The sequence below is a fragment of the Chiloscyllium plagiosum genome, unplaced genomic scaffold (assembly GCF_037043375.1).
Source record: "Chiloscyllium plagiosum isolate Xiang-an unplaced genomic scaffold, Cpla_swu_hap1 HiC_scaffold_12, whole genome shotgun sequence".
In the NCBI taxonomy this organism is placed as follows: Eukaryota; Metazoa; Chordata; class Chondrichthyes; order Orectolobiformes; family Hemiscylliidae; genus Chiloscyllium; species Chiloscyllium plagiosum.
The window spans coordinates 88,321,545-88,334,820 of NW_028270150.1; the positions used below are offsets into that span (position 1 = coordinate 88,321,545).

General features: G+C 39.3%; 1 protein-coding gene across 2 annotated transcripts in view; it reads left to right on the forward strand.

Moving 5' to 3' along the window:
* LOC122554937 (succinate--CoA ligase [ADP-forming] subunit beta, mitochondrial-like) overlaps window positions 1-13,276 on the forward strand; it is an 89,262-nt gene that overhangs the window by 52,087 nt on the left and 23,899 nt on the right. For both annotated transcript variants that reach the window (XM_043700376.2, XM_043700377.2), the window contains exons 5-7: window positions 1,160-1,288; window positions 3,635-3,773; window positions 6,123-6,284. In XM_043700376.2, coding sequence (XP_043556311.2) covers window positions 1,160-1,288; window positions 3,635-3,773; window positions 6,123-6,284 — 430 coding nt within the window. The remainder of the gene's footprint in view (window positions 1-1,159; window positions 1,289-3,634; window positions 3,774-6,122; window positions 6,285-13,276) is intronic.

Genomic DNA, 13,276 nt, shown 5'->3' on the forward strand with positions numbered 1-13,276 from the left:
CAAATTCATTTTGTTACATTACATTTCCATATGCCAAGTTTTTGCCCACTTGCTTGTCCGGTCTATATCCCTCTGGAGACTCTTGTCCTCACTGCTCTGCTTCCCACCTTTGTTTTTTGTCATTCACAAAGCTGACTATAATACATTCAGTTTCCTTATCTAAGTCATTAATATATATTGTAAATAACTTTGACCTCCGTGTTGATCCCTGACGTACAGCACGAGTTACAGATTACCATTCTGAAAATGTCCCTCTTATTTCCAACTTTCTATCTTCAATTAGTTAGCCAATCCTCTCTCCATGCTAATATACTACTACAATCCCATTGATTCTTATCTTATTAAGTAGACTAATGGGTGGTACCTTATCAAATACCTTCTGAACATCCAAATCTATTACATTCACTTCTTCTTCTTCTTTTTCTATCCTGCTTCTTTTTTCCTTAAAGAATTCTAGTAAATTTGTTAGGCATAATTTCTCCTTCATGAAGCCATGCTGACTGTACTTGATCACTTCTGTATTTCCAAGTACTCTGCTATTACATCTTTCATAATATACTCCAACATATTTTCAGTAACACACATTAGGCTAACTGGCCTATTGTTACCAAAAAAACAGGTACCTATGAGACAATAACCACACGAACTGCAGTGGATCAAGACAACTGATCATTAGAGCAACTGGAAGTGGGCAATAAATATGGGTCTTCGCTGCTGCCCATGTCCTGATCTTCTCTTGAATGCTGCATAAAGGGAGTGAATAAATAAATCTATTTTGACCAGCAGTTAATTGCCAAACTCTTTGCTTTCTCTCCATAGATGCTGCCAATTGTGTCAGGTTTCCCCAAAGTCAGAGTCAACATTACGGATTCATTGACCCTTCAGAATTCAATTCTGAAGGTTTACTCTGCTTTCTCTCCGCAGATGCTGCTAAACCTGAGTTTCTCCAGCTATTTGTTTCTGTTTCATATTTTCAACATCTGCAGTTCTTTATTTTTTTTTGTTTGACTTTGGGATCATGCAGTGATGTATCTTGAGTGCTGCTTTGTGTCTAGTCCAAATGTACTTCTGTATTTTAAATCACTTCTAAAGTGATTGATTGTGCAGTTGTTTTCACTTAGTGTTGAAAATATCGTATGTCACTTTTTTCTCTTTTTAGGGGCCAGTATTAATAGGCAGTTCAGAGGGCGGAGTTAATATTGAGGATGTAGCAGCTGAAAACCCTGAAGCAATTGTTAAGGAACCCATTGATATAATGGAAGGCGTCAAAAAAGAGCAAGCTGTCAAGGTATTACACTGAATTCCAAATCTAAAACTGAATTTATTTGAATTTTGGAACCACTAATTAGATTACAACACATTTCATTATACAGTGATCTCTCCAAAGAAAGACATTTCATTGGGAATTTCAAACTGTCTATGTTGAGATAGATGGCAAGCAGCTTCTCCTGCCACTGTTACCTGTTACTTTGAAGTTTTATGGTGTAAATGGACTAGGTGTTTTGAAGGCCAGTCACTGTTTCCAATTTGCAAATGTTTGTGGTTTTGAGGTGCAATTTTGGATTAATATAATCAAATGTTTTTGAAATGTAGTCAGTATTATAATGATCTAAATTAGATTTATAAAAATCAGATAGCCCAGTTTTAATGGTCTACTGTTGCTACTAAATCTCCAGGAACACTGTCAACCAGAGTTGGTAACGCAGCTCCAACAGTATCTTGGATACTGCTGAGCTGCCAACAGCTCCCTACCCCATTTCAATTTGCTTGCCATTAGATCTCTCTCTCCTGAATTTGATTTGTCAGCAATCTGCCTATGTAATAGGCACCTAACTCATTTACAGTTTACAAGGTAGAACATTCCAGAATTTGGATATTCTCCTCTACGGATAAGGACCCTAGAAGATAATTAACTAAAAAACCTAACAAACCGAAAATAATCTGAGTTTATATTTTGTTGGCAGAGCTGCAGAACATTACAGCCCTCCACTGGTGGGTTACAGAATGCAGAGGAAGAGAGAGTGGGGAATGGATGGGGTGCTTTCTTTATGATCCTGTGAAATTATTCATTATTGATGTTGGCATCAAATTGCACCACTAGGTTAATGAAGAACTTGACATTGATGGTATTGTATTGGAGCAAAGAAACATGCTGTTCTGTTTCAAATAGCGGGGTGAATTTTTTTTTATCAGTAATTTTAAATGTACCGTGTATACTAGAGTAATAGTCAAACTTTTTGACAACTTTTTAAGACTAGATTTATGGGGTCAACTATTACATGGATACTATTTTTGAGGGGCTAAACTTCATGCCCGTCAAAATTCATACTGTGCCATTAGCAGACAGCCAACTGATCTCTAAACAAATAAAGAAAAGAAAACATTATAATAATTCTGAAAACCCGCACAATAGCCAGCGGACTGGAAGACTAGGACAGAGCAAAACAACTGGCAGACTGGAAAGCTGGAGCGGGATGTGACGGCTGGCACACTGACTCATTAAATGTTGATTTGTTATCTGTGAAGAGCTAACTTTGACTTTTATACAAGATGCATGGAAAAGTCCAGGTTATTTGACCAAAAATAAGGGTTTGACTTCTACATGAGATCGACTATTAGTCGAGTATATACGGTATGTCCTCTCATTATTAACTAACCAGCTTTTACCAAAACAACTCCATTTTGAAAATTTTCTTTTGGCCACTTCTCCATACCCTTTCTGAGATCTTTACATCTTCTGTGACGTGCAATACTCAATTGCCGAGTGGAAGGAAATCTCGCGTTTGCAGAAATTGCAAGAACCGATGCAAGGATAATCCTTTACAGCACTTGGGTACAATGTCATCTCAATGTTGATTATATTTCAAGAATAGCCCTTGTATTTCTAATAGCTCCTTTCATAGCCCTGGACATTTTAAAGTGCTTCACAGTCAGTGAAATAAGCTTTGAAGCATAGTCCATGTTGTAATTTTGTAAACCCTGCTGGTGGTTTTGTGCAGGGCAAGGTCTCATGAATGACACTAAAAGACCAGATAATCATTTTCTTCGTCTAATGATCAAGGAATAAATGCTCATCACGACACCAAGAGAACATTCCTGCTATTCTTAGATTAATGCTGTGAAGATTTTTACATCTATCTGAGAGGATGGATAAGACTTTTGTTTTAACTTCATGGAAAGATGTAATCTCACAGGACTACGCTAAAATAGTTATGTGACAAAATCTCATATGAAATTTGAGCACGTGACTTTCTGGTTCAGAGGTAAATCTTATCTCCGAAGCAATTCAACAAACAATTTAGGACTATTTAGTTAGTTACTGTTCAATCTGTTCAGAGGTGTTAGTTTCCACCTCTGGAGCAGGTGGGATTTGAACCTGGGCCAAATGGCCCAGAGGTTCATTATACAACTGCACCACAAGAACCCTTTACTTTGTTATAAAGTATCCTGTGCTTTTTCAGTATTTTCTGAATTGTTACTTTAGAACTTGAGCTTTCTGCCCTCGAATTTGAGTCATTTTAAAGTTTTTAAAAAAAACTATACAGACCTAGATAGCTGTTCCATCTTTTGGCAAAAACTGTTTTAAAATATTTATTATTTCAATGTTAGTTTCACTTGAACATCATTTTTCCAGCTTGCACAGAAAATGGGGTTTCCAAATAATGTGATAGAAGATGCAGCAGAGAATATGATCAAATTGTATGAGCTGTTTATCAGATATGATGCCAGTATGCTTGAGATAAATCCCATGGTGGAAGATGCCTCTGGGATCGGTAATGTACAAATGTTTATTTCTATTTCAAATTTGCCTGATAATATTTACTAATAGGATGTTTATGCCAAGAAGGCTTGGTTGGTCCTTTTTAAACTAGGTAAAAACAATGACTGCAGATGCTGGAAACCAGATTCTGGATTAGTGGTGCTGGAAAAGCACAGCAGTTCAGGTAGTATCCGAGGAGCAGTAAAATCGACGTTTCGGGCTAAAGCCCTTCAGGAATACAGGCAGAGAGCCTGAAGGGTGGAGAGATAAGTGAGAGGAGGGTGGGGGTAGGGAGAAAGTAGCATAGAGTACAATAGGTGAGCGGGGGAGGGGATGAAGGTGATAGGTCGGGGGCGAGAGGGTGGAGTGGATAGGTGAAAAAGAAGATAGGCAGGTAGGACAAGTCATGGGGACAGTGCTGAGCTGGAAGTTTAGAACTGGGGTGAGGTGGGGGAAAGGGGAAATGAGGAAACTGATGAAGTCCACATTGATGCTCTGGGGCTGAAGTGTTCCGAGGCGGAAGATGAGGCGTTCTTCCTCCAGGTGTCTGGTGGTAAGGGAGCAGTGGTGAAGGAGGCCCAGAACCTCCATGTCCTCGGTAGAGTGGGAAGGGGAGTTGAAATGTTGGGCCACAGGGCAGTGTGGTTGATTGGTGCGGGTGTCCCGCAGATGTTCCCTAAAGCACTCTGCTAGGAGGCTTCCAGTCTCCCCAACGTAGAGGAGACCGCATCGGGAGCAACGGATACAATAAATGATATTGGTGGATGTGCAGGTAAAACTTTGGATGTGGAAGGCTCCTTTGGGGCCTTGGATGGAGGTGAGGGAGGAGGTGTGGGCGCAGCTATTGCAATTCCTGCGGTGGCAGGGGAAAGTGCCAGGATGGGAGGGTGGTTTGTAGGGGGGCGTGCACCTGACAGGTAGTCACGGAGGGAATAGTCTTTGCGGAAGGCGGAAAGGCGTGGGGAGGGAAATATATCCCTGGTGGTGGGGTCTGTTTTGGAGGTGGCGGAAATGTTGGCAGATGATTTGGTTTATGCGAAGGGTGGAAGGTGAGCACCAGAGGCATTCTGTCCTTGTTATGGTTGGAGGGGTGGGGTCTGAGGGCGGAGGTGCGGGATGTGGACCAGATGCATTGGAGGGCATCTTTAACCACGTGGGAAGGGAAATTGCAGTCTCTAAAGAAGGAGGCCATCTGGTGTGTTCTGTGGTGGAACTTTAAACTGGTCCTTTAAACTGATTATTTCTGAATTTTTTTCCAGTGTTTCCGTGAAAGAAATAGTGGAGCACTGTAAAAATCTGGAAAAGTTATGGCATGGCTTAAGAAACTTCATTTTATGGAATTTTTCCAAGTGAAACTGTTCTCATGACATAATAGTGCAAATTTAGAGGGAAAAACTGGACCAATGTCATATTGACTGGATTTTCAGAGACTTAAAAGAACACATATTTTAGGAGTTAGTGTGCTGAGGTTTTCTAAACATGTAATTAGATGGACAGTCACTCTGGTTAGTTCTGCATTTGTATTGCACACAGTCAATAACTTCATCCATTTAGAATGGAAGAGCAGAAAACATGTTAGCCTCCAGCAAAGTGATATCATGAGCCAAGAATCAATGCCTTTACTACCAAATTCAATAAAGTCTTTGTATCAATCGTTTCTGCACATTTAAATGATCATCTATTAAAGAAGCTGTCAGAGATTGGGAAACAATCTCCTGTAACTTGAATCTGTCTCTACCTTGATAGTAAATCACAATTAATGATTCATATCTTTTATATTCATTAGCTGTGGACACATTTATAGCAAAATATTCACAACACCATATGTAACCTTAGTTATTTTTGCAGTGTACTTTATTTTTTGTGTGATATTGATGTTTTAGAAAAACAAATTGATTTAAATGCATTTTTTCAAATGCCTCCTTTTCCTACAATACAGCATGCATGTTTCCACATGTCCCTTTTTTTAAAAAAAAAGTTAAAAAGGCCAAGTATCCTGGTTGCACCCACTGTTTCTACTTACTACAGTTCAAATAATATTGAGGAAAATATTATTGGATGCTAATGAGCACTGGTAATGACCACAAGTACACTCAACACATAACTGTCCCTTTAACTTGACAGTAAAATGATTGGAGTGTTTTCCCACTGCTTTCATCTGCATGAGAGCTAATGCTGCTCCCATGATGCTCTTGCGTCATTGGACCTCATTAAATTTTTATGGGTTGGCCTGACTAATTGGTTATCATTTGGCAGTTGACAACTCTACAATGCAAGCAATTATTAACTGTTGACAACCATTTATTAAAATTACTTATCTATTAATAATGCATTTTTAGACACCGTTTTCTTTTGTTTGCAGTGTTGTGCATGGATGCAAAGATAAACTTTGATTCTAATGCCGCCTATCGACAGAAGGATATTTTTGCCCAGCAGGACTGGAGTCAAGAGGATGAACAAGACAAGCAAGCAGCTGATTTTGATCTCAATTATATTGGATTGGATGGAAACATTGGTTGTTTGGGTAAGAGATGAGGCTTGAATATGTCACTGGTCAGTTAATAGGATCGAAGGAAAACTGTTCTCTCCAAATGATGTTTTAGAATCTATTTTATTATTATACCCATTTTATGTTTAAGTTTTTAGTTCACCTTGTTTGTGCATGCAAATGATAAGTTTCCTTCAGCAATCTAATGGTATGTACCTTGATCAATATTTAACTAAATCCAAATAAATGCAGTCTCAAATTGTGCATTATAATTTTTGTTAACGGCTGCTGTTGATGGAGGACTTTGAGAGAAAGGAGAGAACCAACACTGATTGATTGATAAATCAGTTCCCTGATGAAAAGAGGAGTTGATTTAACAGCCCAGACGATGATGATAATTTCTCTCTATAATTAAAGCACAAATCAAGCAGACTTGTGCAGTTACAGCTGGAAGTTGCTGTCCAAGATGCAGTACTGTCCATTAATTTCACAAAAATAGTATTGTCATCATGGCTTAGTGCCATTCAAAAGCATTAAATGGTGTGATGTACCTGTAATTGTGTCGTAGATGTGAATCAAATTAGCCGCAAAAATGTTAGGGCTTTGCAGTACCAGTTAAAACATACTTTTAATAACATTGATAAGTGTTAGATATTTTGAAATCACCTCTATTTAGCTGAAAGTTAAATCTTTAGATTTCAGTTTGTGATTTTTGTTCCATTTTGTAGTCTTTAGTCCAATCACTCTTTCCCTCCTAATCCCTTAACTGGATGATATAGATAGGTAATAACAAAAATGGATTAGAGAGCACTTGGATGAACTGTGAAAGTTATTAATCCCACTCTTGCACAAAAATAAAATGGGAAATGTGGTTAATAAGAGAAGTTAGGGAAAGTATTAAATTATTAAAAAGGAAGAAGCAAACAAATTGGCTCAAACCTGAGGTTTGGAAGCAATATTAAACTCCAACAAAAGCAGACCAAAAAAAACTGATTAAGAGGAGGAAAGTAGAGTACCAGAGTAAGCTTGTAGGAATCATACAAAATGATAGTAAAAGTTTCTAGGTATGGGGAAGGAAAAAGATCAGTAAAGATGAATATAGGTCCCCTGCAGTCAGAAACAAGGGAACTTATAAGTGCCACGTGGTAGTCAGTGTAGAATAAGCAGGATATATCAGATGAACACATGGTTGGAGAAATGGTGCAAGAGGGAGGGTTTCAGATTACTGGGGTATCTGGACTGGTTATGGGGGAGGTGACACCAGAATCTGGGGATGTATCTATGACTGTGGTCAGGGGGTTTAAACTAAGATGGCAGGGGGATGGGAACTTGCAAAGGGAGACAGATTTGAGGGAAATAAGGAAGAAAGCAAAAGACATAATGGCGAAATGTAAAAGATGATAGGCAGGAAATTCAAGGGCTAGGATTGAGCAGGCCCACAGTAAATGGGAGCAGGAAAAGGGGAGCTTGGACCAGGGGCCTGCTGGAAAAGTTGAGTCACTAATTTAAATCTTTAAAACACTACCTTGAACATTGGAGCCCTCCATTTCTGTTTTCAGCAGCAGGAAGAGCGGGCGGTTGGACCAGGAGCCTGCCGGGAAAGATGAGACACTAATTTAAATCTTTACATCTGACATCGGACAGCAGAAGTTTCTGAGAAAGGAAGGATTATTTTTTTTTCCCCTCAGCTATATAAGTGAGTGTTTTAAATAGTCCTATGGATGACATTGGGATAGTGTGGGGGGGGATGGGATTAGATTAGTTCACAGGTTGGTGCAACATTGAGGGCTGAAGAGCCTGATCTGCACTGCATTGTTCTATGTTCTCAGGATGCTGAAAAGGCAAGTCTTAAGGCAATTGTTATGGACTAGGCCAGACCCGCTCAAAACATTTTCACGAAGGTAGCTCAGACCCTAACTTTTCTAGTTGTTTTGAGCAAGTGTAATATGGATATTCCAGGAGTGATGCAGCTGGTCAGAACCCCTCGTCTTTAAACAAAACAAAATTCATTTGCAAGATTACCGAATGAGAAACAAACAAGAGAACTGAATATAGAATAACTTGATCTATCCAAACACCCAACAGATTATCCTAATTTAATGATGCTGTTCCAAATTCCTGCAACAATCCCCATAAACACCCCTTGGCACAAAATGGTAAAATCAAACACACGGACTTGCAGAGAGAGAGAGATGTCAGAGGGATTTAGCATGGAACACCTTCAATGTAGCTGTTTCTTTTGGATTCCCAGCTAACAACTGACCAGCAGCTCTGAACAGCAAGACTGCTCAAAACCAAACCAGAGACAAGCTGAGCTGGGAGAACTGGCCACTTACCTTTCACGGTACGAGTGTTTTTTTTAATTTGAAAGCCTTTTTCCTGAGGCAGTATCTGGTAGCTCTAATCAAGTTGGCCCTAAAACCCAATCAAACCTGACACCCTGGAACCTCTGCGTTTACGACCCCTCTGAAAAATCCCAAGGACAATCTAACCTCGTTAAAGGAGCAGCATCATCGTACTCCCACTTAAAAATAATGAACAATCAATATCCAAAGATGGCTTCATTTTAACACCTAACAATCTTAAGTTGTTAGTACATTACAATACCCAGATACATTACATAGACTTTAGAGTGCATGTTTATAGTCAATTACAGTGTATTTTACTCAGCCTTCGTTTCTCATCCAAGTCTCGATAATGTGTCAGCAATCATGTTTTCTCATCCTGCAACATGCACAATTTTTAAATTGAATGGCTGTAACAACAGGCTTCATCTAAACAGTCTGGAATTTCTCCACAATGGGTTATGATCAGTGTATATGATTGTCTCAGATACATTACTGGTAACATAAACATTGAAATGTTGTTAACATCAACAGCAAACTCAAAGTATCCTTCTCAACTGTTGAATACTTTTGCTGATGAATGTTCAATTTCCTGGAGAAAAAAACTGAGAAGTCTTTCCATCTGCTCGACATCTTCCTGTAAAAGCATAGCATCAACACCCAAATCGCTCGCATTGGTAGCCGTATTGAATGGCTTTGCATAATTAGGTGTGGCAAACACTGGGGCAGTGGTTAACAAGTTTCAGGCTGTCAAATGCTTTCTGACGGTCCACTCTCCACTGCCTTTCTTTAGTAATTCAGTGAGTGGAGCAGGCACACTGCTAAAATTTGGTACGAATTTCTGATAAAATCCACTCCATCCCAGGAACAGTAGTACTGCACTTTTTGTCAAGGATATGGGAAACGCCCCAATTACCTTTGTTTTTGCATCCCATGGGGCCATTTGTCCATGTCCAATAACATGGCCCAGGAAGGTGACTTGGGCTTTGGCAAATTCACTTTTAGCCAGATTTTTCACCAAGCCTGCTTTCTGAAGTAGATTGAACAATTATCACCAAGTCATCTATATATATGATACAATTTGGTAATCAAGAAATTACCTAATTGGTTAGTCTCTGAAATGTGGCTGGTGCATTTCTGATACCAAATGGTGTGACTTTAAACAGATACAGTCCATTCAGCATTACAAAATCCGAAATTTTCTTTGCTCTTTCGGACAAAGGTACCTGCCAGTATCCTTTGAACAAGTCCAACTTAGAAATATAAGTTGCTTGTCCCATCTTTTCAGAACAGTCTTCCAAATGCAGAATCTGATATGCATCAGTCTTTGCAATAGTCTGCACATAACCGTTGGGTACCATCTGGTTTAGGCACCATTACTATGGGTGAGCTCTGATCACTGTAACTCACTTCAATTATGTCGTCTTGGAGCATGTGTTCAATTTCCTTTTGAATCTGTGCCAACTTGAGGGTTATGCCTGTAAGGATGTTGCTTAATTGGAACCAATATCTACATCATGCATAATTAGTTTGGTACTTCCCAGCTTATTTATACATTTCTTCCCCAAGCGATAGTAATAATTCTTCCATGTAATTTTGATTTTTCTCTGGAAGGTAACTCAATAATTTATCCCAATTTTTGACAACTTCCTCATTGTCCAATTGAACTTGGTTCTTCACTCTATGTTGTGACCAGTAACACAGTCTCCTTTTGCTTTCCTTACCTATCAAAATACCTTCTGAGCATATTCGCATGACACAAATTTCTTTCTGTCTGGAGTCCTTATCAAATAGTTCACCTCACTCGATCTCTAACCCTTGCTTTTAAAGATTCACCTATCACTGGAAGTAACACCAACACTTAATTGCTGATAGCAAAATTGTGAGTTTTTAATTTCTTGTCTGCTTCTCGTTTCATTGTATGCTATGGTATTTTTAAATGCTGTCTAGCCAATTTCCCCCGTTCTATTTAATCGTACCGTAAAATCTGATACACAATCCAAAACTTTGATCTCTGAATCCTGACTTAACAATTTTCCTTAATCAGTTTTAGCAGTCCTCTCACATCATGCCCAAAACCTAATTCAAATGGGACTGAATTTGGTTGATTAATTTGGTGCATCTCTAATGGAAAAAAGTACAGACGGAATTCCCTTATCCCAATCACCTGGATAGTTTTGACTATAAGCCTCAACATGGTCTTTAATGTCTGATGCCACTTTTTTCTAGTTCTTCCTGTGACACTGGATGGTATGTAGTAGATTGGAATTGTTTTATTCCTCAGCTGTCCATAACTTCCTTGGATAATTCTGTTGTGAAGTTTGTGAAGCCAGTTCACTGGCTTATCCTATTTTCTGACATATGACTTCCAGTGCTTTCCCTAACCCACCTATACTGTGATTTCATGTGGTGTACTTTATTGCAGTGAGCACACCAGAGCTGTTTAACTTCTCTTTCCCCTTCAAGGGTTTTTTTAACCCTGTGGTAAGTTTATCCTTTGATTCTTCACCGAGATCGACCTTTCCCTTTCCATGTGAGGGTTTCGCTTCCCCCCCCTCCCCCAATTTCTATCCCTCATTGATTGAAACTGATGTTGAAAGCCAAACTTTGGTTTATGGATCAACTCATAATTATCAGCCATTTCAGCTGCTAATCTTGCCGTTTTAACTTTTTGCTTTTCTACATGAGTTCTCAAAAATTCACTTCCTGAAGTAATGTTGCAACTTATTAAATTCAAACTTCCTCTCTCTCTCTCTCTCTCTCTCTCTCTCTCTCTCTCTCTCTCTCTCTCTCTCTCTCTCTCTCTCTCTCTCTCTCTCTCTCTCTCTCTTCTGCCAAAGTGATTCATTCTTTTTCTCTTTCCTCTGCTTTTAATCGTAATTCAAATAGTTTCATTTTTTTTGCCCTTTTCTTTTCCCGCTAACTTAAGCTGCTTCATTTTCAATTGAATTTTAGTCAGTCTAAAGATTCTGATGGTGTTTCCAGCAAATGTAAATTCCGAGCTATTGCTGTAATTATCCTCCTTTCCTCACGGAAGGAGGCAGCTCCAACGCCAGCTTCTCTGCTAATTCCAGCAACTTGGCCTTAATCACCTTTTGTAAAACCCCCAAGGTCACTTCTTCCATCCCCAGTAGACTCTTAGTGACTGAAATCACCATTGCTATGACAAGCACCGTTCAAACAACCAAAATCAACACCCAAAACAGAAGACACAAACACCTGCCACTCACTGCCTTAGAGTCCAGCAACCCTCATCTCGAATCGGAACTATGGAACAAATGCTGGACAAACCCCCCCAACCTGTTACGGACCAAACCCCCTCAAAATATTTTCAAGAAGGTAGCCCAGACACACTCTCTTCTAGTTGTTTTGAGCAAGTGTAATATGGATATTCCAGGAGTGATGCAGCTGGTCAAAGCCCTTTGGCTTTAAACAAAACAGAATTCATTTGCAAGCTCACTGAATGAAATACAAAGAGAACCAAATATAGAATAACTTAACCTATCTGAAAACCCAACAGATTATCCTAACTTAATGATGCTGTTCCAAACTCTTGCAACAATCCCCAGAAACACCCCTTGGCAAAGAAGGGAAAATCAAACACTTGTCTTACAGGAGAGAGATGTCAGAGGGATTCAGTATGGAACACCTTTTTTTCCATGTTGCTGTTTCTTTTGAATTCCCTGTTAATAACTGACCAGCAGCTCTGAACCCAAAACAAATGAGAGACAAGCTGAGCTGGGAGAACTGGCCGCTCCCCTTTCATTGTGCAAGTGTTTTTTTTTAACTTGAAAGCCTCTTGCCAGTGGCATTATCAATAATCAAATGGCCCTAAAATCCATTCAAATCAGACACCCCGGAACCTCTGCATTTATGACCCCTCTTGAGGGAGAAAAAAACTCCCAAGGACAACCTAGCCTTGTTAAAGGAGTAGCATTATCACACTATGGATTTTCATGTGTGGAGTATTTGCAAAACTTAAATGTATTAATCATGTAATTAGATCTAGATAAGTTAGATATGGTGGGGATTACAGAGATGTAACTGCAGGGTGACTAGGGATGAAGTTGAATATCTCGGGTTTTCAGTTTTTAGAAAGCTTAGACAAGGAAAAGGAGATGGAGTAGCACTGCTGATTTTAAAAAAAAAAAGGAAAAGTAAAGTAATGTGATTGTGAGGAAGGTTATCAGCTCTGGTGAAGTACAATCTGTATGGGTTGAGCTTAGAAACAGTAAGGGATAGAACAGTAGGGGTTTTACATTGACCCCCTCAAAAGTACTGAGGATGTAATTAGAAGAGTGGAGCCAGTAGTTGTTTACTTGCATTTTCAGAGAGCTTTTGATAAGATCCCACATAAGAGATTGATGTGCAAAATTAAAGTGTATGGGATTGAAAGTCCTGAAATGGATTGAGAACTGGTTGGCAGCCAGGAAATGAAGAGGAATAAATGTACGTTTTTCCAAGTGGCAGCCAGTGACTGGTGAGGTACCAAAGTGATCAATCAGTGCTTGGACTTGAGCTTTCACAATACATATTATTGATTTGGATGAAGAAGCTGTGTATCAAATGTCCAGGTTTGCAGATAAGACCAAAGTGGATGGAAGGGTATACTGTGAGGAGAATGACAGAAACTTCAGGGTGATTTCAACAAGGTAAGTAAGTGAGCAAATACATGGCAAGTGC